At 51.8% G+C, this 25,700-nt stretch overlaps 1 protein-coding gene across 1 annotated transcript in view; it reads left to right on the forward strand.

Moving 5' to 3' along the window:
• Positions 1 to 23,159, forward strand: part of BTBD2 (BTB domain containing 2) — a 23,660-nt gene extending 501 nt beyond the window's left edge. The window contains exons 2-10 of the mRNA XM_040241562.1: positions 3 to 217; positions 13,950 to 14,069; positions 17,110 to 17,266; positions 18,277 to 18,382; positions 18,467 to 18,664; positions 21,120 to 21,312; positions 21,423 to 21,510; positions 21,750 to 21,896; positions 22,164 to 23,159. Coding sequence (XP_040097496.1) covers positions 3 to 217; positions 13,950 to 14,069; positions 17,110 to 17,266; positions 18,277 to 18,382; positions 18,467 to 18,664; positions 21,120 to 21,312; positions 21,423 to 21,510; positions 21,750 to 21,896; positions 22,164 to 22,325 — 1,386 coding nt within the window. The 3' untranslated portion in view covers positions 22,326 to 23,159. The remainder of the gene's footprint in view (positions 1 to 2; positions 218 to 13,949; positions 14,070 to 17,109; positions 17,267 to 18,276; positions 18,383 to 18,466; positions 18,665 to 21,119; positions 21,313 to 21,422; positions 21,511 to 21,749; positions 21,897 to 22,163) is intronic.
• The last annotated feature ends 2,541 nt before the right edge of the window (positions 23,160 to 25,700 follow it).

Raw genomic sequence — 25,700 nt, forward strand, 5'->3', positions numbered from 1 at the left:
CGGTGTCGGGGCCGGGCGCGCAGGCCGCGGCGGGCGGGGAGCGGGCGGCCGAGGAGCCGGGGGCGGCGGCGCTTCTCCGCGAGCCCGTCTACAACTGGCAGGCCACCAAGCCCACGGTGAAGGAGCGCTTCGCCTTCCTCTTCAACAACGAGGTGCTCTGCGACGTGCACTTCCTGGTGGGCAAGGGGCTCGGCGCGCAGCGCATCCCGGCGCACAGGTGGGCCGCCGTCCGGGACCGCCGCCCGACCCGGGACCGGGTTAGCACCGAGGCCCGCCCCCCGGGACTCCGCCATTCCCCAAGACGCTGCCGCTTCCCGGGACCCGGTCATCCCCGGGACCCGGTCATCCCCGGGACCGGACCCCTACCCCCACCCCCTCCCCAGGATTCAGTCATTCCTGGGATCCCGCTCCCCGCCTCCCCTCAGGAAAACCGCCAGCCCCGGGGACCCAGCACCCGCCATTCCTGGAACCCCTGCTGTCCTGGGTACCTGCCCTCCCCCACCGCCCCCGGGCCCCAGCACCCTTAAGGCCCTGTGACCCTGCCAGGCCTCCGTCCAGCCCGGACTTCCAGATACTAGCCATGGTCCGCTCCTGCGATCCCTGCCCCTCCACCCTCATTGGAGTCTCCTGGCTCTGTGATCCCTGATCCTGCGCTCATGCCCATGAAATCTCCCAGGTCCGCTGACCTCTTTCACTCGCTGCATCTCTGTGACCCTTCAACCCCTGCCAGGCTTTCCAGGCCTTGCAGACCCCAGCCTGGACGTCCGGAGGTCCTGCAGAGACCCCATCTCCTTCCGCCTCCTCCACTGGGCCCCAGTGACCTCTTCCCCCGAGTGCCCCTTCCTGGGGCTGGGACCCCCCAGAGCCCTGCTAGACTCCCACCTCGTGAACCCCAGACCCTGACACCGTACATCCCAGGTCTTCTCTTGAATGGGGTTTTCCCTGGTGCAGGCCCACATCTCTGCCAGTCTCAGGGGTGCAGCCTCCAGACTCCTGGTTGGGGCGGGGCTGGTATCAGAGACCACCCTGCCAACTGCTTACTGGGGGATGCTGGGAGGGTTCTGTTGGGGGAGGGGACTGGGGGGTTCTTGCAACTCTGCCTGGAGAGTCCCCAACCCGCTGTGAGGGTTGTCTTCACCATTCTGATGTGTGGCTTTTACTTGGCCTGTGTCTTCAAGATTCTTCTCTCTGGCCCTTTCTTGGTTATTTATGTGCATCTGGGACTAGATTCCTGTCCAAGGAAGGTTTCAGGCCTGTGAGGGCGTCCCCAGGACCTCCTGGGGCTTGTCCCTGCCCTAACCCTCTCCCCTCCCCTGCGAATTCCCTGTAGGGGGCTGGTTGCCTTGTGACCCAGGAGCCCCCAGCCTCCGTCATGCCTTTCTTGTTTCATATTCCTGCTCTGTGGATCCTTTTGATGGAAGGTTCTAGTTCCTTTTCTTTTCAGCCTTTGGGTTGTTATTTCATTTGCATTGTGAAATGTTACCTGCCGCGATCAGTTGCGTGAGTGACCCTGGGCTCTCCTGAGCCTCAGTTTCCCTCCACCCCTATGACCTGGGACCGACCATTAGACACTTCCTTCCTGGGGCCACTGGGAGGGTGGACCCTGTGACCAACCAACCCTGGGACTAACCAGGCCCTAATCACAGTGCCTGGGCTCAACCTCCATACAGGCTGGCCTCACAGGCTGGTGGGGATGTAACCTGGTGCTCCAGGAAACACTCTGGAGCATTGCTGCTGGAGCAGACAGGAGTGGGGAGAATTCATCACAGCATGCGCCCAGCTCCAGGCTGGACCTCACCCCCGCCTCCCTCCCAGATGGGCTGCATTAGGGACTGGTTTGTAAGGAGCAGATTGGAACCCCACCTTGGGGAAACCCGGCAGATGCCCCTTAACCAAGTGGCTAAGTTGATGGTCCTGGGGGTGTCAGCACCCCCAGCAGGAAAGACTCCTCCCCCTGGTGTGCTCCACCCCCAGCCCTGAGTCCCAGTGTCATGGGTTGATGGTGGCCCCCAAGTTGTGTCCACGTCCCAATGCCCAGAACCCATGAACGGGACCTTATTGGGAAAAGGGTCTTTGCAGATGTGATTAAGAGTTTCAAGAAGAGATCATCCTGGATAATCTGAACGGCACTAAATCCAACAAGTGTCAAGTGCCCATGTGAGAGACATGGAGAAGAGGGACTGGGCAGAGACTGGAGGGATGTGGCCACAAGCCACAGTCTGCCTGGGGGCCCCAGAAGCTGAGAAGGGCAGAGCCTTGCTGGGAGCATGGCCCTGATCTTGGACCTGTAGCCTCCAGAACATGAGATCCTCTCAAGTCACCCAATTTGCGGTAATTTGTTAGAGGAGTCCCAGGAAACCAGTCCACCTGGAGAAAATAACCAGATAAACCCAGTGGGGCATGCCTCAGGGCCAAGACACCGGAGGGTCCCCAGGAAGGTCCTGGGAGGAGCCCGAGGACACAAGTAAATGCCACGTGGGATTCAGAAACAGGGCCTGGGGCGGGAGGGGCATTAGTGCAGAGCTGGTGACTGTTGAACTGGACCTGAGCTTACTTCACAAAGCAGACTGAGGGCAGGGCTCATGCCAACTTCCAGAAAGGTTGTTGGGTCTGCAGCCACCATTTCCCAGGATCCACGCTTGTGGTGATCTGGGGCTGGGGCGCAGAATGGCTTGCACTCTGGGTGAAGGGCAACCTGGTGCATGGGGCGCAGGAGGGCCTGGCATACGTAATGGCAGAGGGGCCAGCTCTGGCCAGGGCAAGCTCAGGCCTCGTTCAGAGTCTCCCTCCCACCCCCATCCCCTCTCCAATGTACTGCTTTTTCATAACTCTTTTTCCTTCTAACTTCCTCTGTGATGGCTGTCCTTGGCTTGCTGTGAGCAACGTCTTGCGCTTTCCCTCCTGCCAAGCCCAGGAAAATGCCTGGCACACTGGGTGCTCAGGAAATGCATCAGTCCAGTGTCTATACTCACAGGGCTCCCTCTGAGGAAGCGCTGAGCATCTTCAGGGTAGCACTGTACAGTTTGATGGCCCCACGTTAATATCTAAAATACCTTTTTTCACATATCACTGGAGACTTAGCAGCATAGAGATGTCCCCAAAGTACAGCAGTCTCTGTGTGTGCTTAGCTAAATAGCACGTTTTTTGGTGACTGTGGCTTTATGGTGGATTTTGACAACTGCTGTGGCTGGTCTTCCCAGTTTTGTTCAAGACTTTTTGTGAAGGCTTTTTCAGCTTGTCTCACACATTTAGCTGTTTCAGGATCAGTTACCCATCTGTCCATCCCTTCTTCCTGTCCATCCCTTGCTCAATCCAGCAGTCTCTGAAATGGTGCTAATAAAAGACATCTCTTTCCCCGTGGAATTTACCTTCCAGCACAGTACCAGCAAATTTTTGTAAAGAGCCAGACAATAAGTAGTCAGTAGGCCACATGGTCTGTGTCCCAACTGCTTAATTCTGCTGTAGCAGTGTGAATACAACAGGACAGAAATGAATGTGCATGGCTGTGTGCCAGTAAAACTTTATTTACAAAAACAACTGGTGGGCTGGATTGGGCCCAAGGGCTGTATTTGACCAGTCCCTGGGTCAGTGGTTCCCTATAATCTTTATTTTTATTTATTTATTTATTTATTTATTTTACTTTTCAATTCTGTATTGGTTTTGCCATACATTCCCTATAATCTTTAGAATCAGTTTCTCAAATGCTAAAGAAATAACTGGAGGGGTTTGACTTAGCAAAGATACCAGGTTGGGAGAGCTGACAGTTTAGTATACAAAGTATGGGCACATGTTGTCTCCATTTATGCACGGTGCTTTTGTGTTTCCGTCGGGAAGTTTTGTAGTTTTATGTTTTTTGGGTTTTTTGGCCACACTGCCGGATTTTGGGATTTAGTTTCCTCTCTGGTGATTGAACCCAGGCCCCCTCGACAGTGAGAGTATGGAGTCCTAACTCCTGGACCACCAGGGAACTCCCAGTTTTATAGTCTCTTCACATAGCTCTTGTGTGCAAGAGCAATGGCACCCCACTCCAGTACTCTTGCCTGGAAAATCCCATGGATGGAGGAGCCATGTTCCATGGGGTCGCTAAGAGTCAGACACGACTGAGCAACTTCACTTTCACTTTTCACTTTCATGCATTGGAGAAGGAAATGGCAACCCACTCCAGTGTTCTTGCCTGGAGAATCCCAGGGACAGGGGAGCCTGGTGGGCTGCCGTCTCTGGGGCCGCACAGAGTCGGACACGACTGAAGTGACTTAGCAGCATGTAGCTCATGCGCATTTATTGCTAGGTGTTGGTTTTTTTTTTTTTTTTTTCCAGTTTTTGTTTTTTCTGTTGCGAATAGTTTCTCCATTACATATTTCTTAGCTGGTTCTTGCTGGGAAGCTGTGGGGCCTTGCACATTTACTTTTATCCACTGGAATGATTTCTTTCTGAATCCTTTTTGGTGTTAATAGCTGTTCCACTGATTCCATGGTCCAGTACTGTCCAGTAGACTTTTCTGTGACAGTGGGAATGTTCTAGATCTGTCCTCTCCAGTCCTAGCCTCTAGTCACACATGGCTACTGAGCACTTGAAATGTGGCCCTCACAACTGAGGAACCAAATCTTGTTTTCTCAGCTACACCACATGGCTCAAAGCATCTTAGTTCCCTGACCAGTGATTGAACCTTTCAACCTCAGCAGTGAAAGCGTAGAATCCTAACCACTGGACTGCCAGGGAATTCCCAAACTGAGTCTTTCTCTTTTTTTTAAATCTATTTATTTTTGGCTGCCCTGGGTCTGCGTTGCTGTGTGGGCTTTCCTCTAGTTGCATCGAGCGGGGGCCGCACTCTAGTTGCAGTGTGCGGGATTCTCATTGCAGTGGCTTCTCTTGTTGTGGAGCACAGGCTCTAGTTTTGCCATTTGTAGAAATCTCATATAATTAGAATGACAGAATGTGTAGGTTTTGATCTGGCTTCTTTCATTCAGTGTCTTATTTGTGAGATCCATCCACATCCTTGAATCGACAGCTCATTTCTTTTTATTACCAAAGTAATTCATCTTACTGCTGAATCCCATTGCATGGATGGACCACACTTTGTCCATTCACCAGTCATATGGGTTATACGGGCATACAGGTTAAACAGGTTATTTCTAGCTTTTTATTATAAGGAATAATACTGCCATGAACATTCAACATTTGTGCAGAAATCTGTGTATGGAAGTACTGTTCCTTTTGGGTAAATACCTTGAGGGTCAAATGTTGGAACCACAAGGTAACACTTACATGTGACATTTTAAGAAACCGCCAAACTGGTTTCCAAAGTGGCTTCCCCATTCCCCACCCTCCATGATGCCCGAGGTCTCAGTAATGTTTTTGGCCTCATAGGTGAATTGGGAAATGTTCCCTCCTCTTCTGCTTTCTAGAAGAATATGCAGAGGGTTGGTGTTAATTTCTTCTGGGAATGGGCTTTTCCTTGTGGGGAGATTATTTTCTTTTTTCTTTTTTTTTTGCTGCACTGTGGGGCTTATGGGGCTTATGGGATCTTAGTTCCCTAGACAGTGATCGAACCTGTGCCCCCTACAGTGGAAGCTCAGAGTCTTAACCACTGGACCACCAGGGAATTCCCTGTGGGAAGATATTGTTTTTTAATTGGTTGTGCTGGGTCTTCGTTGCTGCACGAGGGCTTTCTCTAGTTGTGGTGAGCAGGGGCCGTTCTTCATTGCAGTGTGTGGGCCTCTCATTACGTGGCTTCTCATTGCACAGCACAGGCTCTAGGCACGTGGGCTCAGTAGTTGCAGTGTGTAGTCTTTCGTTGCCCCAGGGCATGTGGGATCTTTCTAGATCAGAGATTGAACCCATGTCCCCTGCACTGACAGGCAGATTCTTACCCTCTGTACTACCAAGGAAGTCCCAGAAGATTTTTAGTGACTAGTTCACTTGTTATTTGTTTGTTTAGATTTCTCTGTCTTCAGTGAGTGTTGGCAGTTTGTCTTTATAGGAAGTCATCCATTTCCTCTAAGTTGTCTTTGTTGACATAAAGTTGTTTCAAAATTCTTTTACCATCGGTCGTAGTGATATTCTGTTTTCATTTCTGATTTTGGTAACTTGTGTTTTTTTTTCTTGATCAGTCTAGCTAAAGTTCTAGCAGAGATTTTTCCCCTCAAAGAGTGACCTTTTGGTTTCATTGATTTATCTCTATTTTCTGATTCCCAGTTTCATTAATTCCTGCTCCCACTTTTACTATCTTCTTTGTTCTTTGGGCTTGATTTGCTCTTCCTTTTCTAGATTCCTGAGATGGAATATTACCTTGCTGATTTTATTTTTTATTAATTTTTGGTCACTCTGTGCATGTCTTGTGAGATCTTCATTCCCTGACCAGGGATAGAACCTGGACCCTGGCAGTGAAAGTGCCAAGTCCTAACCACTGGATCTCCAGTTAATTCCCAGAAGCTTAGGTTGCTGATTTTAGATCTTTATTTAATGGATACATAATGTTTACCCCAAGCAGTGTTTCAGCTGCATTCCTTACACTGTGATGTGCCGTGTGCATTTTTGACCCAGTCAAGATCTTTTCTAATTCTCCTTGTGTTCCTTCCCTGACCCATGGGTTACTTAGAAGTGTTGTTTCATTTCCAAATATTTGGGAATTTCTCAGAGATCTTTCTGTTATTGATGTATAATTTAATTCCTCTGTTTGGAGAATAAGCTTTGACTTCTTTCAGTGCCTGTAAGTATATTTGTTTCACCTTGTACCTGGTCTGTCCTGGAGAATATTCCTGGAGTGTGCATTTTGCCGTCACTGGGCTGAGGGTTTTGTTTGGGGAGTTTAAGAAATCTTTATTTATTTGGCTGTGTCAGGTCTTGTTTGCAGCATGCAGAACCTCTAGTGGCATGCAAGCTCTGTAGTTGTAACATGGGGGCTCAGTTTCCCCATGGCCCGTGGGATCCTAGTTCCCTGACCAGGAATCCAAGCTGAGTCCCCTACACTGGAAGATGGATTCTTAAGCCCTGGACCACTGGGGAAGCCCCTGGGCTGAGGGTTCCATAAAGGTATGTTGGTGGCATTGTTCAGTCTGGCTGTTGGTAAGTTGTGAAGAGTGAGGTGTTAAAACCTCCAGTGGAAACTGTTGGATTGTCTCTTCCGCCTCTTTATGCTTGGTTTCTCTTTGTGTGGTTTGGGACTCAGTTGTGTGTTTGTTTGCGCTGTTACCCATTCCTGTGTACTGACCTTCTGTTCGTAGGAAACGTCCATTTTCCAGTAACATTCCCTGTCTTCACATCTGTCTTGTCTGGTATCAGGGCAACCACTCCGGCTCACTGGTGCTTTCTGTCTGCAGGGTGTATCTTTCCTCATCTTTCTCCTCTCACACCCTTCGTGTGTTTAATGTAAAACTTCTGAGCCTGTGCTGTCCATCTGTCCCGTGAGCCTTGGCCACAGGGCAGGTTTCTCCACTGGGATGTCCCTGCCGTCCCCTCGTCATCACCCTTCCCTCCTGAGGGGTGCTCTGTGTAGACATCCCCTTTCTGCTCCTCCTTTGCCCGCTGTTGGAGTATCTGTGGATGGTGGTTCTAGCTGGAAAGAGTTGTTTACTCTGGCAGCTGCCATATGGTGATTTCCTATTTTCGTAACTCCTTCTCCATTTGTTAACTGGGATTCTGAAAGGAAAAGCTGTCCCTTCCCCCTTGCTCACACACGTCCTCCGTTATATATTTATTTCATCATGGACTCACAGTTGTTTATCCTGTGGGTCATTGTCTGGTATGAGCATTACTGTCCCAGATTTAGCCTTTGGAAGTCCTTACAGTTGGCTCAATTCCTTTTAACACTGACCTGTTATGTTGGGAGAATGACTTTACTTTTTGGCCCCACAGGATACCCCAAGTTCATCTCATCCTTCCCCTCCTTCAGCCCAGGAATCAACCATTTCTCCTTTTAGTGGAAAATGGTATTTAGAAACCAAGATACAGGTGCTGGGTGTGCTCACTGCTGCTGGGGTATTGTTGTTTAGAGACCTTCTTAGCAGATTAGAGCGAGGAAATATACCAGCACACACACAATCTTTATTTCTGTGTCTCTGTCTCCATCCATCCATCTAGTCTGTCTGTCCATCCGTCCATTCACCCACCTAAAGGCCACGAGATCAACTTGAGTCCCTCTGACTCTGGCTCAGCCTTGGAGAGTTTGTCCCAGCCGCCCTTCCCCTCACCTGTAACTCTCTTCTCCAGTTCTGAGAACCTGGCTCTCATTCTGCACATGTCTGCTTAGTGGCACAATATGTGTAGTTTCAGAGCTGCTTTCCCTCTCCTGTGAAAAATGCTTTTTCTGCATGAAGCACAGTATTTGTATGCAGTTCTTTTGGCCTTTAACCTGTTTCCCAAAGCTGCTTAGCTGGTCTTTCTTCCCTGTCCCTTCAGGGTAGTATGTCATTCTTTCTTTCTTTTTAGTTTTTAAGTTGTAAAATACACATACCATAAAATTCACCCTTTTAACCATTTTTAAGTGCACAGCTTGGTGGCACTAAGCATATTCATGTTGTTTGCAACCGTCCCCACCAAAACTCTGTCCCCATGGAACACTGACTCCCCATCGCCTTCCCCAGCCCCTGGCCCCACCATCTTTTCCCTGTCTCTGTGGATCTGACTCCTTTAGGGACCTGTGAGTTGAACCAAACTCTGTGTTATTCTGTGTCTGGCTTCTCTCACTGAGCATCATGTTCTCAACGTCTGTTTGTGTTGTAACATGAGTCCAAATCTCCTTCTTAAGGTAACTAACACCCCTTGTATGGATGGACCACTTTGTATGGATGGTGTGTTCATTGCTCGTCTGTCATCTGTTGATGGACATTGGGTCGCTTGCATCTTCAGGAGTCTGTGGATCATGACACGCTGAATGCTCTTGCACAGGTTTTGTGCGGACGTGTGTGTTCACTTCTCTCAGGCACATAACCTGAGAGTGGCACTGCCGGGTCGACGGGAACTTCATGTTTCGCCCCCTGGTGACCCACTGGCCTATCCACCACAGCTACATACCTCATGACCCCCGCCCCTGTCACCCTGCTTGAGGACTCTGATTTCTCCACATCCTCAGCAGCTCTCGTCATTGTCTAGGTTTTTTATTCTAGCTGGTGGTCCAAGGGATAAGGTCATGTCTCATGGTGGGTTTTTTTTTAACTGATGCTTTTGCTTTGATACTGCATTTCCATCATACTTTCTCATTAATTTTTATCTCTTATCACTGTAAGTGCGTGCGTGCTCAGCTGTGTCCGACTCTTTGCGACTCTGGACTGTAATGCACCAGGCTCCTCTGTCCGTGGAATTTTTCCAGGCAAGAATACTGGAGTGGCTTGTGGTGGTTTTTTTTTTTTTTTTAATTTATTTGGCTGCATCATATCTTAGTTGCAGCACTCAGGATCTTCATGGCCTCATGTGGGATCTTTGCTTGTGTCGCATGGAATTCTAGTTATGGTGCATGGGCTCACTAGTTGTGGCACGTGGGCTTAGTTGCCCTGGGGCGTGTCAGTTCAGTTCAGTTGCTTAGTCGGGTCCGTCTCTGCCACCCCGTGAACTGTACACACCAGGCTTCCCTGTCCATCACCAACTCCCAGAGCTTGCTCAGACTCATGTCTATCAAGTCACTGATGCCATCCAACCATCTCATCCTTTGTTGTCCCCTTCTCCTGCCTTCAACCTTTCCCAGCATCAGGATCTTTTCAGATGAGTCCTTTCTTCGCGTCAGGTGGCCAGAGTATTGGAGCTTCAGCTTCAGCATCAGTCCTTCCAATGAATATTCAAACTGATTTCCTTTAGAATTGACTGGTTTGATCTCCTTGTTGTCCAAGGGACTCTCAAGAGTCTTCTCTACTACCACAGTTCAGAAGCATCAATTCTTAAGCACTAAGCTTTCTTAATGGTGGAACTCTCACATCCATACATGACTGCTGGAAGAAAAAAACATAGTTTTGACTAGATGGACCTTTGTCAGCAAACTAATGTCTCTGCTTTTCAATATCCTATCTAGGTTTGTCATAGGTTTTCTTCCAAGGAGCAAACATCTTTTAATTTTCATGGTTGCAGTCACCGTCATTTTGGAGCCCCCCCAAAATAAAACACGTCACTCTTTCTATTGTTTCCCCATCTATTTGCCATAAAGTGATGGGACTAGATGCCATGATCTTTGTTTTTTGACTGTTGAGTTTTAAAGCCAGCTTTTTCACTGTGTTCTTTCACCTTTGTCAAGAGGCTCTTTTTAGTTTCTCTTCACTTTCTGCCATAAGGGTGGTGTAATCTGCATATCCAAGGTTATTGCTATTTCTTCTGGCAACCTTGATTCCAGCTTGTGCTTCATCTAGCCTGGCATTTCACCTGGTGTACTCTGTGTATAAGTTAAATAAGCAAGGTGACAATATACAACCTTGATATACTCCTTTCAATTTGGAACCAGTCTGTTGTTCCATGTCCGGTTTGAAGTGTTGCTTCTTGGCCTGCATACAGATTTCTCAGGAGGCAGGTATGGTGGTCTGCTATTCCCATCTCTTGAAGAATTTTTCAGTTTGTTGTGATTCACACAGTCAGAGGCTTTAGTATAGTCAATGAAGCAGATGTTTTTCTGTAATTCTCTTGCTTTTTCTATGATCCAAAGGATGTTGGCAATTTGAGCCCTGGTTCCTCTGCCTTTTCTAAATCCAGCTTCAACATGTGGAAGTTCTTGGCTCACATAGTGTTGAAGCCTCGCTTGGAGAATTTGAGCATTACTTTGCTAGGGTGTGAGATGATTGCAGTTGTGTGGTAAACATTCTTTGGCATTGCCTTTCTTTGGGATTGGAATGAAAACACATTTTCCAGTCCTGTGGCCACTGCTGAGGTTTCCAAAGTTGCTGGCCTATTGAGTGCAGCACTTTCACAGTATCATCTTTTAGGATTTGAAGTAGCTCAGCTGGAATTCCATCACCTCCACTAGCTTTGTTCGTAGTGATGCTTCCTAAGGCCCACTTGACTTCACACTCCAGGATGTCTGGCTCTAGGTGAGTGATCACTCCATCGTGGTTTTCTGGATCATTAAGATCTTTCTTGTATAGTTCTTCTGTGTATTCTTGCCACGTCTTCTTAATATCTTCTGCTTCTGTTAGGTCCATACTGTTTCTGTCCATTTTTGTGCCTGTCTTTGCACGAAATGTTCCCTTGAGTTCAGTTCAGTTCAGTCGCTCAGTTGTGTCCGCCTCTTTGCGACCCCATGAATCGCAGCACGCCAGGCCTCCCTGTCCATCACCAACTCCCAGAGTTCACTCAGATTCACGTCCATTGAGTCAGTGATGCCATCCAGCCATCTCATCCTCGGTTGTCCCCTTCTCCTGCCCCCAATCCCTCCCAGCATCAAAGTCTTTTCCAGTGAGTCAGCTCTTCATATGAGGTGGCCAAAGTACTGGAGTTTCAGCTTTAGCATCAGTCCTTCCAAAGAAATCCCAGGGTTGATCTCCTTTAGAATGGACTGGTTGGATCTCCTTGCAGTCCAAGGGACTCTCAAGAGTCTTCTCCAACACCACAGTTCAAAAGCATCATTCCCTTGGTATCTCTAGTTTTCTTGAGGAGATCTCTGGCCTTTCCCATTCTGTTGTTTTCCTCTATTTCTTTCCATTGATCACTGAGGAAGGCTTTCTTACCTCCTTGCTATTCTTTGGAACTCTGCATTTGGATGGATATATCTTTTCTTTTCTCCTTTGTCTTTCATTTCTCTTCTTTTCTTAGCTATTTGTAAGGCCTCTTCAGGTAACCATTTTGCCTTTTTGCATTTCTTCTTCTTGGGGATGGTTTTGATCACCACCCTCCTGTACAATGTCAGGAACCTCCATCCATAGTTCTTTAGACACTCTATCAGATCTAATCCCTTGAATCTATTTGTCACTTCCACTGTATAATCCTAAGGGATTTGATTTAGGTTATACCTGAATGGTCTATGGTTTTCCCTACTTTCTTCAATTTAAGTCTGAATTTTCCAGTAAGGAGTTCAGGGTCTGAGCCACAGTCAGCTCCTGGCCTTGTTTTTGCTGACTGTATAGAGCTGCTCCATGTGGGATGAATCACACCTGCGTCCCCTGCATTGGTGGGTGGATCCTTCACCACTGGCCTGCCAGGGAAGTCCCCTCGTGGCGGTTTTGATTTGCCATATTCATCATCATGGTTTTGAGGGTGGACGGAGAAGTGGGGATAGGAGACTCCTGGCAGGAGGCCAGTGAGGGGCCTGGTGGGCAGGGCTGCAGGTGGAGATGATCAGACTCCCCTGGGCCCAGTTGCTCTTCCAGGCCTGAAGTTTGTCACCTTGTCCACTGGGAACACTGAGGACATGTATAGCCCACCATCCTGGGCCCTGCACAGACACACCAGGCCCGGTTGGTCTGCCTCTTATGTCCTGCCAGTGAATCGTCAGGGAAGGTTTTCCCGATAGAAGATCAAGATGCTCTGTTGTATCTAGGAGAAAGGAGGAATAGGAAAGCATTGCAAATATGGATTGTGTGTGGGGCTGGAGACCCAGATGCTGCGGCGAATGAGTGGGGCTCCGAGGACACAACAGGGCTAGCAGCTGAACAGGGCGTGGGCATCCTGGGGTGGCCAGGTGGTGGAGCAAGCCACATCAGTCATCCTCTCTTGGAACCCAGAAGTCTACTATGGGCTATGGCAAGGCTGTGCTCCCTCCAGAGGCTCTGCCAGCTTCTGGGGCCCCAGGCAGCCTGCGCTTATGGATGCTTCACCTCAGTCTCTGCCTCACTCACCGTGCGGCCTCTCCTTGGTGTCTTATCATAAGCCATTGCGTCAGGGCCCAGCCTGGATGAGGGTAGCCTGGGCTTAGCAAGGGACATCTGCAAAGACCCTGTTTCCAGATGAGGTCCCATCCTGACGTTCCAGGGGGATGTGACTTTGGGGACACTCCTTTCATCCACTACATTCGGCTTCTCACCTGGCCCCCATCTCTGGCCTGGCCTTTGGGGTGCTGTTAAACCCTGTGCAGGACTGGGGGCCTGACCAGGGCATGGCAGAGCTGGGAGCACACATCCACGATGCAGGAGTGGGTAGCAGCAGGGTTGGACGGGCTTCTTCTTTCAGGGAATGAGGTATGCCTGGGTGGGGTTTGCTGGGAGTTGTGGGGAGGGTCACTGGGCAGAGAGAAGCCAGGGAGTAGGCTGTCACTGCTGAATCCAGAGATTTTGCATGGGGGTGGGTGCTCAGAGCCCTGCATGGGTCATGATATGACCCAGGGAGCAGGTGTGATGCAGGCATGGTGGCTTGCAATCCAGAGAATAGGGCTTTGCAGGGGGCTGGCCTCTTTGGGAAGGCTGTCATGGGGCAGGCCTGGGAACCATGAGTACACAACTGGTGGAACCCTGAGGCCCCCAAGGCCACTCACATCCTAACTCCCCCTTGGCCTCGACACCCTTCCCCACAGACTCAGCACGGTTCTAACGTTTCCTCCAGGCCTTCCCTGGCAGCCTGACCCTGGGGGATGTGTGTAGAGCAGTGGAGGGAGTGAGTGAATAAATGAGTGAGGGAGTGAATGAGTGGTTGAGCAATGGTTAAACAAGTGAATAAATGAATGAGCAAGCAAATGAGGGAGCAAGTGGTTGAATGAATCAGTGAGTGAATGAACGGTGAGTGAGTGAGTGAATGATGGGAATGAACGAGTTGGAGGGTGCCTGAGCTGCCTGTGGCCTGTGGAACTGGCAGAAGGCTGTCATCCGTGCAGCCCCAGGGAGATGATTTTGCATCTGTGCCCTCTCACTGTTGATCCACAGGAGCTAACTTCTCAGTCCTCAGGGCCTTCCTTCCAGAAGCATCTAGGGCAGGATGCTCTGGGCAGGGTGTTACTACTGCGGGGATGCTCGCCATCCACATCCCAGGGCCCCAAGAGACCCCAGGCTTGGGCAGTTGGGGACTGGTGGGCCTCGCAGAGGGTAACCAGGCCTTCTCTGACTCCCTAGGTTTGTGCTGGCTGTGGGCAGCGCTGTCTTCGATGCCATGTTCAACGGGGGAATGGCTACCACGTCCACCGAGATCGAGCTGCCCGATGTGGAGCCGGCTGCCTTCCTGGCGCTACTCAAGTAAGACCTTCCAGGTCCTTCCCACCCAGGGGTGGGACAGACATACCTGATGGTTAATAAATAGAACCGTGGGAATATTGCCTCCAGAATCCCAGAAGCGACTCCCTCGAGATTTCTAGAACTCAACTCTTCAGTGAGGGGTGGGCTCTGGACATCCCCCCCATCTTCATATTTTGCATTTTTTGTGTCAAAATATATTTCACATACTGTTCAACTCACCCTTGAAAGTGTACAGTGTACTATTAGTGGCATTTAGTTTTTCCACAGAGCACCCAGCCGCCACCTCTTAATTCCAGAACAGTCCATCCCCAGAACCGCACCCTCCCCAGCCCCTGACAACCAAGAGCCCACTCTCTGTGTCTGTGGATCAGCCTGTTCTGGACGTTTCCTGTCCGTGGGATCACACCCTGCGTCTCTGCTTCTCTCACTGAGCATCGTGGTTTCAGGTTCACCCGCGTGTTGGTGAATCTCCCAGTTTTCATTCCTTGTACTCAGAATTACCTAATGTAAGAATTTTTAATTCAACCTCTTTTCTTTCTGAGTTTCAATTTTTTGTTCTCAAGGACTTTAAAACAAATCTAGTGATTTGGGGTAGGGGTGCCACACACAGACTGCAGGAAGCCATGGAGGCAGCACCGAGGAGGCCGGCAAGCTCTGTGGACATATGTGTAGCTTGGAGGATATCCTGCACGGCCAAACAGCTTTTCAAATGTGGAGTTTACTTTTTTGCCTCTTTTGTTGGCCTCAGGACATGGGGGACCTTAGTAGTTCCCTGACCAGGGATCACACCTGGGCCCTCAGCATTGGAAATGCAGAATCCTAACCTCTGGATGGCCAGGGAACTTCTTTTCCCTTCTGATTATAAAAATGGCATTGATCCACAGAGAGAGGGAGGGAGAGAAAGAGGAACAAAAGAGTGGAGAAAGTGGAGTGAACCTGTCCCTGCTCTGAGCACCACGGACAAGGCCTTGACTGGCCAGTCCCATTCATATCCAGTCCCATCTGTGTTGTATGCTCCCAGCCCCCTGCCCCAACCGTGTCATCTTCTCCCCTCTGGTATCCACAGTTACCCTCAGATGTAAATCAGTTCCTGTTAGCTCCATCTAACCACGCTGAATTCTGCAGGCTGATCACAAACACTTGGTGGAGTAATCTCACTTCCCTGTCTTTAGGCAGCTTTTCAGACCAGGCTGCCTGCGAGAGAGGGCAGGGGGTGCCGCTTCCAATGCTGCCTGCTGATCCTGCAGAAGCAGCCTAGAAGAATCTGTAAACTGTAGGCAGGGCTGAGTGCCAAGAAAAACTTATTTACAAACCATGTGGTAAAATCACAGTGAGCTGTCACTTCACACCCACCAGGATGGCTATTATCGATATTAAACAAACAAGTTGTCTCGAGGACATGGAGAAATGGGGGCCCTGATGCACTTCTGGGGGAATGTGAAGTGGGGCAGCCACTGTGGGAACAGTCTGGAGGATCCTCAGAGTCTAAACATAGAGTCACCACATGCTCAGGCAGTCCTACTCTGGGCACAGATCCAAAAGCAGGGGTGCAGGGACCTGAAGAGAGATTTGCACACCCACGTTCATAGCAGCGTGATTTGCAACAGCCAGAAGGCGGAAGCACCCCAGCTGTCGTGAACAGATGAGGGATGGATAAGGTGTGATCCATCCACATGCTGGAGTATTACTCGGCCTTCAAAAGGATTCTGACACTTGCTCCAACATAGATGGACCTTGAGAACCGGATGCTCAGTGAAATAAGCCAGATGCAAAAGGACAGGTACCGTCTGATTCCACTAACAGGAGGAACTAGAGGAGTCAGATCCAGAGACAGAAAGTGGATGCTGGGGCCAGGGGCTGGCGGAGGGGACAGGGAGTCGGTGTTTCGTGGGGACAGAATTTCAGTTTGGGAAGTTGAGAAAGTTCTGGAGATGGATAGTGGGGTTGAATGCACAATGATACGAATGTACCTAATGCTACTGATGGTCAAAATGGTAAATTTTATGTACATATTACCATAATTTTTAAAAATTAAAATAATGTCTATTTTTTAAAAAGACAAAAAAAGTGACAGATTGCAGTTAGCCAAACCCTCCCTTTAGTCTAAGCTTGGTGAGACATGGGGTGAAAGGCTGTTCTGTCTCATCTCCATCTCTGTGTCTGTCTCTCTCTGTATATTTGTGCTGTTTCTATCTCTGGGTTTTGGTGACCATGGCTGTTCCCCTGAGAGGGTGGACACTACCGCCATTGGTATGTGAGGGGCTCACCCGTCTTCTCCCGCATGTCCCAGTCTGTTCCCTTACAAGGTCCCCCTCAGCACTGCTGACATTGATGGTCATTCTGTCCCTGACCCCGCCAGATCCCCGCTGCTACTGTGTAGGCTTCCAGTGCGTTCTGGGGGTGCTGAGTGCCAGGAGAGGGGGCACCTTCCAGGAACTTGCTCTTTGGGCTGTTCCCGGTTGGGTTGGGCTTCCACCCTTGCTCTCTTGTACTCCCGCTCTGTGCCTGTGGATGACACTCAGGTGGTTTCCTGTGCATTGTCCTGCTGTGAACACGCATCATTTCTCCTGCATGCCCAGGGCCACCCTGAGGTGCTTCCACAAGATGGGCCAAGGGCTGCTTTCTCACTCTCTCCCCGTGGTTTTGTAATCGACCCCACTTCTGACCCACACAAAGAGTTGGCCTGAGGACAGGTGGTCACCACGGCCACCATATCTGCAATTCCAGCTGGCACTTCTGGTCCCATCAGTAGTTGAGCTTGAGCTGACTGTGGGTGGGCCAGAGGGTTGTTCAGAGGGTTATGGCCCCAGGGCAAGTCCCATGCTGCCCACAGAGGAGTTGGACAGAGGCTGCCTGCTGTGTAGACACGTTCCGTGGGTAACGTGTGGGTAGTTTAGCTTTGCTCCTTTTTCCTGGTAACTGCCTTTGAGGAGTCAAGTCCACAGGTCAGAGGGCAACTGGTGCTGGTTTGGATGGTTCCTTGGGCCAGTCTGGAGGGTGAGGGCAGGGAGGCTGTCCTCACACCCCCCTCCGCCCCTAGGTTTCTCTACTCAGACGAAGTTCAGATCGGGCCCGAGACGGTCATGACCACGCTGTATACTGCCAAGAAGTACGCGGTGCCTGCTCTTGAGGCCCACTGTGTGGAGTTCCTGAAAAAGAACCTGCGGGCTGACAATGCATTCATGCTGCTGACGCAGGTGCAGGGCTGGGATGCAGGAGGCGGGGCTGTGGGGTGGGGCAAGGATGTGGGGGAGGGGAATGCATGGGACCCGCTGGGGCACAGGTGCGGAGTCTGGGCAGCGATATAGGTGGGTGAGGACACTGCTGCCGGGGCAGGAGAGGTCGGGATGGCGCATTTCTGAGTTTTAGGTATCTGCTAAATCTTATGGAAGGATACATTCCTCTCTCACTGTACCCTGCACCTTGCGGGTGAGTTTCCCTAGTTACTCTTGTGCTCCTTTGGACGTTTTGGTGCCCTTGTGCAGGCCTCAGGTGTGGGGAGAAAGGTATTCCGTTACTAAGTTTTTTAGAGGGGCATGTTTGAGGCTGTCTGGTCCCATTGACTGTGGTGGGGCTGGACCACTGAGAAGCTGGCTGGGATAGGGCAGCACCCAAGTGTAGTTGTGGCTCTGCGACCCCTCGCTACGGTGGTATCTGGGCCCCGGTGCATCTGCTGAGTTGCTCTCGAGTGCTAGAGCCTGGGCTGTCATGTGGGGACTGTTCCCAACCATTTCCTGAGAGCTGCAGCCATGTGGGGCGTCCTGGCCTTCTAGCCCAGCCCTAGGCAGAGCACAACGCATAGGGGTGTGGGTTCGGGCTGCCCCACAGCTTCCCGGGCAGAAAGGAACCAGAATCTCCTCTGTCCTTGGGCCCCACCCTGTGCATGAGTTCTCATATTAGGGGCACATCTCTGCAGTGTCCTATGGGTCCTTCTTGGCCCTTTCCCCAAGGCTCCTGCCTGACCTGGGGAGCACTGGGCCCACCTCCAGCCTGAACCTGTTAGTGTCCTGACTTTTGAGGTGCAAGCCTGCCCTCCCCCCACCCCCACCCCCAGACAGTGGTTACTGTGAGTCTTGGGCCCTGGAGGATGATCATCTCTGGGCTGCTGCTTGGCTCCCAGGACTTGAAATCCATGCCCAGTGTGGAGCGAAGGTTCATGTGGCCGGGTGTTGACATGTTCTTCTCTTACTGTCCTCCCACTCTCCAGGCAAGACTTTTTGATGAACCACAGCTTGCCAGCCTATGTCTGGAGAACATTGACAAGAACACGGCTGACGCCATCACAGCTGAGGGCTTCACGGACATCGACCTAGGTGAGGCACACTGGTCGCCGCCCAGAGGCCATCAGACCTCATCCCCGAGGTGGGGCCACGCCTGCTGACAGCCCCTCCCTGCAGACACACTGGTGGCGGTGCTGGAGCGGGACACACTGGGCATCCGAGAGGTGCGCCTGTTCACAGCCGTCGTCCGTTGGTCTGAGGCTGAATGTCAGCGGCAGCAGCTGCAGGTGACGCCCGAGAACAAACGGAAGGTTTTGGGCAAGGCGCTGGCCCTCATCCGCTTCCCACTGATGACCATTGAGGAGTTTGCTGCAGGTAACGGGCACCGAGAACGAGTGTGACCCTGAGTGTGAGTCACATGACCCTCAGCCTGGCCACAGTGGGTCAGGCGCCAGCCGTGTCCATGTGAGAACAGGACTGGGCTTGAGACCCTGTTGTTGGAATGACCCCCAGAGGCCAACCATCCTGAGTCCCCACATCTCAGGTGTCCACACGCGTGTGTCTTGAGTGTTGCAGATCCCCAACAGGGGCTCACATCTAGGGGATGGGCTGTGGCGTCCGGGTCTTCCATGAGCCTGTGAAGGGCTGAGAGGTGTCTGGAGCCGTGCTGCAGGGCTCGGGTTGGCACTCAGGACCAGACGGGGTTGGCCCTGGCCCTGCCTCCCGCCCCATGGGGACCCTCCAATCCTTTGGACCATGTGGCAGTAGCTGCCAACTTGGCACCCTCCCCCAGGGAGGCTGGGCCTCCCCTTTGGGTCATTTTCGTGGCTGATGCCAACGTTGGTCCTGGAGCCACACTGGCCTGGGAGGTTCCGGATGGAGCTCTAGCCCACAGCAGGTGCACCACGTCCTGTCTTTCCCAGGTCCATGCTGTTCATGTTCCTGCTCTGGTTCAGGGTCACCAGATCGAACAGCGACAGCAAACAGATTGTTTTTCAGTGTGTCTGCCATGCAGTGGTGGGGAGACACTTCTTTTATGGGTCAGAATTTGACCTGATCCGTGTTTTATCTGGCAGTCCCTGGTGGCACGGCAGAACTTGGGTACAGCCTCAGAGGCTATCTCCGGTACTCTGGGGCTCACTTATCCATCAAATACTTAGCACTTCCTCATACCAGACCCTGGCAGCACCACAGTGATGGGGCTGTCCTGGGCACTGTGGGGTGTGGAGCAGCCTCCCTAGCCCCACTCCCTCGATCCCAAGAGCCCCGCTTGTCTTTTTTTTTAAATTTTAATTATTTAACTGCGTTGTGTCTTAGTTGTGGGACGCAGGATCTTGCATTTCGGAGCATGGACTCTGGTTGTGGTGCATAGGCTTGGTTGCCCTGTGGCATGTGGGAACTTAGTTTCCCGACCAGGGATTGAACCAGAGTCCCCTGCATTGCATGGCGGGTTCTTAACCACTGGGCTGATAGGGAAGTCCCACCCTTATCTTGATGATCACGGATGTCACAAACATTGCCCAGTGTTCCCTGGGGAGCTGGGACCTGCAGGTGAGAGCCCTCAGCTGTAGTGTTGAGCTGTCCCAACCTAAGATACCTATGTGAGCCTTGCAGGATCCCTCTTTCTCCAACCCCGCTTGTCACCCTGAAATAGCTCTCCTCCTGGTCCCTCAGCCCACCTGGTTGCCAAAGCCCCCCAGGGTCTCAGGTCTCCTGGAAGTACCACCCTCCAGCCTTCCTTGGCCCCTTCGCCCCTCCTCCCATGAGGGTCCCCAGGCTGGAGCACTCGCCCCCCACATGCAAGCTCTTGGGGGTATGTGCCAGACCTGGGCCTTGTCCTTCTGCTATGGGTGGGACCTCTGGGGCTTTGGCTGTTTGTCACTCAACTGTGTTTTGGAGAATTTTCCTGCCCCTTCTATTCCCCTTGAAAATGAAAGTAGAGAGAAGGTTGGGAAAAAGTCCCCCAAAGACTACCCTGGCTGTGTGTGTCAGGACTGAGGTCACAGGTGGTTTTCTTTCTGTTTTCTGTGCAGAGATTTAAAGAGTGGTTCCTGTCTGTGTTCAGTCTTGTATCTTATGTGCTCCACGGACATCTCTCCCCTGTTGCTGCAATCTGCGCACATGGGGCTACCGGGTCTGTGAGCCAGGCCATGGCTGACCTGCCCCAGAAACGAGCTCAAAGCTGGTGAATGAGCAATTCCTGTAAAGGAGGGCAGTGCCTTCTAGGCCTGTCGCAGGCACCTTGTCTTGCCACAGGTGGTAGGCAGGGGCGGGTGTAATCCTCCTGCCCTGGGGCCCAGGAGACCCCAGCACGCTGATCTTCCCCACCAGAAGCTCCTCTGAGCTCTTGGGTTGCTGCATCGAGGCTCCCACCTCCAGAGTCTTCCCCAGCTCCAGGCCTGTCTTGGGGCCAGCGCCCCCGCATCTGTAGGTGCCTGGGGTGGACAGGCAGGGGCCGTGAGCTCTGTGGACCCACGGTGTTCCCCTAGGTGGTCCCTGGGGAAGGCAGGAGACCTGAGTAGCTGAAAGGGATTTTGCCCAGTTAGCCAGCAGATTGGAGCATTGGCCCCATGTCTACCTGGGACCGCTCCCCAAACACTCTTGGAAGGGCCATTTCCCCCTCACTAACAACCGCCCCGCGCCCCACCCCCACCCACCCCACCACACACACACACACACACACACACACACACACACACCCCTGCCCAGGGGCTGCTTGGACCCATGACAGTTTGCAGAGAAGAGAGGCTGGGTCTTATGTCTTGCCTTCTGGTGTCTTTGTGCCCTCACGGTTTGCCCCATCCTTCCCAACTCGCTCCTGTGCCCACAGGGCCCGCGCAGTCGGGGATCCTGGTGGACCGTGAGGTGGTCAGCCTCTTCCTGCACTTCACCGTCAATCCCAAGCCGCGTGTGGACTTCATTGATCGGCCGCGCTGCTGCCTCCGCGGGAAGGAATGCAGCATCAACCGCTTCCAGCAGGTGGAGAGCCGCTGGGGCTACAGCGGCACGAGCGACCGCATCAGGTGGGCGGGGCAAGTCACAGGGGCGGGGCCTGATTGGGGCCTCCCCATTGGGAGGGGCGGGGCCTGGTTGATCGAGGTCACTCAGTATCTCCTTCCTCCGATGCCCTCAGGTTCTCGGTCAACAAACGCATCTTCGTGGTCGGCTTCGGGCTCTACGGCTCTATCCACGGGCCCACAGATTACCAAGTGAACATCCAGGTCCTGCCCCTACCTCTGGGCCCTGTCCCCCCAGATCACCCCTTCCTCTCCTCTCCCCTTCTTCACATCCCACCCCTCTCCCCTAGCCAAGGGGGACCCAGGACCATGCCTCTCTACCCCCACCATTGGCCTCCTCCTTTCAGGTTAGCTCTGTCCTTGGATCCAGGCTCTGTGGGGTCCTGTGGGTGGGCACCAGGTTGTGGGCACCGGGGTGAGCTGTGCCTGGCTCTTGCCCTTAGATCATCCACACGGACAGTAACACAGTCCTGGGCCAGAACGACACGGGCTTCAGCTGTGATGGCTCTGCCAGCACCTTCAGAGTCATGTTCAAGGAGCCGGTAGAGGTGCTGCCCAACGTCAACTACACGGCCTGCGCCACACTCAAGGTGTGCCTGACCCCACCCCACCCAGGCCCCTGACCCCAGAAACCTACCCAGGACTCCAACCCTGAACCTGATCCCCAGCCCAGACTCAGGGTCTCTGAGCCCCACCCAGGACCTCGCCTCCCAGTTTACTGCCCACCTCTAAGGATGTAAGGCTGGGAGGGCACAACCTCGTGTCCTCCTTTGGAGGCCTGCTATGCACACTGGGTGGGCCCTGAGCTGTGTTCTCATGCAGCACATCCTTGCTGACCCGCTGGGTCCTCCCCGCAGGGCCCGGACTCCCACTATGGCACCAAGGGCCTACGCAAGGTGACCCACGAGTCGCCCACAACAGGGGCCAAGACCTGCTTCACCTTCTGCTATGCGGCCGGGAACAACAATGGCACATCGGTGGAGGACGGCCAGATTCCAGAAGTCATCTTCTACACCTAGGCCACTGGCCTGGCGCCCCCCAGCCCAGGCAGGCCGCCTGGCCCCACTGCTGTGCCTGCTGCCCACGCCGCTGCCCCTACAGGGCCAGGAGGGCTCCTCTCTGCGTGCGGTGAGCTGGCTGCCTGTTCCAAGGTGATAGAGGGGTGGGCGGGGCGGCAGAGACAATCCCCCTCAGGACTTGGGGGGCAGAGTCAGCCTAACCCCGCCCTGAGCAGAGGGTGCGCCCGCCCACCACCCCTGCAGCCCCACTCAGGGTTGGTGCAGGGTGTTGGCTCCTGTTTGTTTCAGCTGCACATGGCAGTGCATCCTGAATCCCCGTTTTCTCTGGTAGGAGAGCGCGTGCGGGGCCCTAGCTGGGATGCGGGGCTTGTGTGCCTCTGCTCTGTTCACTGGGGAGCCTCAGGCCCCCCAGCCTGCCTGAGGATGAGGGCTGAAGCCCTCCCAAGGTCCTGCAGGCCGGCTTCCTGCCAGGCCCAGGCCCTGCCCCTGGGCCCAGTAAAGGACCATCTGTGTCCAGCCTCCCTGGATGCCCCTCCCCGCCCCTGCAGCTGTGGACGCGGGCGGCAGACTGGGTCTGCCTGGGAGGGGTGATGTTGCGGGCCAGCCATGGTGGCCACGTCCCCGCTGGCCCGCCTGCCCACCCTGTAGCCCCACTCCCAGCCCCCAGCAAGTACTCTGCCCAAGGTGCTGGAGGGTGCAGCCCCCACCCCACCCCCATGCTTCCGTCTGGAGCCTGTGTCCTCCCCGAAGCCATGGAAGGTGTGTCTGCACACCACACCCCAAATGTTTTTGTTTTTTTTTTTTAAATAAAGGAAAGAAACGTATAAGCCCTGAGACATGTGTTGCTTCCAGTGTAATGGGGTCCTGGCAGTGGAGCCAGAGACTTCTCACTTTCAGCGCATCCAGATCACATGGGGGCTTGCCCTGGGCTCCTCCTGGAGCAGCCAAGAGTGTCAGGAGCCCCGCCCCGAACCAGGAATCTTGTTGGCAGGGATGCAACCCAGAGTGGCCCTGCTGGCTCTGCCCAGGCCCTGCTGGCTCTGCCCAGGGGGGTGTCCTCCTGCTTCCACAACCCATCCTGGCCCCTCCTGTCCAGTGAGGACTCTTAGGGATGACCTGGACCCAGGACCGGGCTGGCTGCAGAGACTCCGAGCCCCTGAGCTCCAGCCCTTGGGCTCCTCATCACTTCCTGAGACCTGCCACACTGTAGGCAGACCCCAAGTAAGGGGTCCATGGGGCGGGGGACCAGGCCTCCCACTGTAGCCCCTAGAGCAGCCTGTCCTGGGGTCACTACAGTTCAGGACAGAAGGACAGATGGTGTCAGCCTGGGGCACCCACAGGGTGTGGGCATGCCAGGAGTAAAGGCCAGGCAACAAGCCAGTGGGCTCATTAGAAGGGGTCCTGAGACGGCTGTGCCCCACTCCCAGGGCCTGCAGCTATTCAGGGTCCCAGTGAGCTGCTGTGACTGTCTCCTGCCAATGGAACATGTGACCTGCCCTCTGGAGGGGGACAGCAGTGCGAGCTTCCACCAGCATCATCACAATGTCCTACAGCAGTGCACAGATTATGAAGCAAGAGAGAAAACGAAACAAACAGATCTACATTTACTTCAGAAGCTGGAGTTATCAACGTTCCTCGACATAATAAAGGCCATATATGACAAGTCCAGAGCTTATACCATCCTCAGTGGTGAGAAGCTGAGAGGATTTCCTCTAAGATCAGGAACAAGACAAGGATTCCCACTCTTGCCCACTTTTATTCAAGAAGGTTTTGGAAGTCCTAGCCACAGCAATCAGAGAAGAAATGAGAGGGATTCATATTGGAAAAGTGAAGTAAGACTGTCACTATTTGCAGAAAGCATGACATTATACATACATTACCAGAAAACTACTAAAGCTCATCAATGAATTTGGTAAAGTTGCAGGATTCAAAATTAATAGAAAGCTGTTGCATTTCTCTAACAATGAAATATCAGAAATTAAGGAAACAATCCCATTTACCACTGCACCAAAGACAAAATACCTAGGAATAAACCTACCCAAGGAAGCAAAGACCTGTAGGCCAAAAATAATGAGATCCTGATAAAAGAAAATGAACACAGAAACATGCAAAAATATAGCATGTTCTTGAACTGGAATAATCAATAGTTAAAATGTCCATACCACCCAAGGCAACCTACAAATTCACTGCAATCTCTTATCAAAAACCAATTGCATTTTTCACAGAACCAGAACAAAAAATTTTTAAATTCATATGGAAACACAATCCTGAATAGCCAAAACAATCTTGAGAAAAAAGAACAGTAGGAAGTCTGAACACACTCATAACTTCACACACTACTACAGAATACAGTCATCAAAACAGTGTAGTACTAACACAAAAAGACATGGAGCAATAGAACAGGCTAGAAAGACCAGAGAGAAACCCATGCACTTACTGTCAATGAATCTATGAGGCAAATGGACTTCCTTGGCAGTCTGGTGGTTGAGACTCTACAATTCCACTGCAGAGGGTATGGATTCAATCCCTGGTTGGGGAACTAAGATCCTGGATGCCATGCAGTGAGACTAAAAAATAAAATATGCTTCCCAGGTGGCTCTAGTGTTAAAGAACCTGCCTGCCAATGCAAGAGACTTAAAGAGACACGGGTTCAGTCCCCAGGTCAGGAAGATCCACTGGAGGAAGGCATGGCAACTCACTCTACTGTTCTTGCCTGGAGAATCCCATGGACAGAGGAGCCTGGTGAGATACAGTCCATAGGGTTGCAAAGAATCAGATGTGACTGAAGCAACTTAGCATGGATGCATATATATATATATATATGTATGTATATGTATATATATATGTATGTGAGGCAAGGATATACAGTGGATAAAAGACAGTCTCTTCAGTAAGTAGTGATGCAAAGACCTAACAGCTAAATTTAAAAGAGTGAAATTAAAACTTTCTCTAACATCATATACAAAATAAAGTCAAAATGGATTAAAGACCTAAATGTAAGACTGGATACTATAAAATCCCTAGAGGAAAACATAGGAATAACACTGACATAAATTGCAGCAATAGCTCTTTTGGCTCCCCCTCTTAGAGTAATGGAAACAAAAGTAAAAATAAACAGATGGAAACTAAACTTAAAGGTTTAGAAAGAAAGTCACTCTGTCATGTCTGCCTCTTTGTGACCCCATAGTCTGTCCGTCTAGTCAAGGCTGTGATTTTGCCAGTAGTCACGTATGGATGTGAGAATTGGACTATAAAGAAAGCTGAGCGCTGAAGAATTGATGCTTTTGAACTGTGGTGTTGGAGACGTCTCTTCAGAGTCCCTTGGACAACAAGGAGATCCAACCAGTCCATCCTAAAGGAAATCAGTCCTGAATA

Source organism: Oryx dammah, unplaced genomic scaffold (genome assembly GCF_014754425.2).
Source record: "Oryx dammah isolate SB20612 unplaced genomic scaffold, SCBI_Odam_1.1 HiC_scaffold_5, whole genome shotgun sequence".
Taxonomy (NCBI): Eukaryota; Metazoa; Chordata; class Mammalia; order Artiodactyla; family Bovidae; genus Oryx; species Oryx dammah.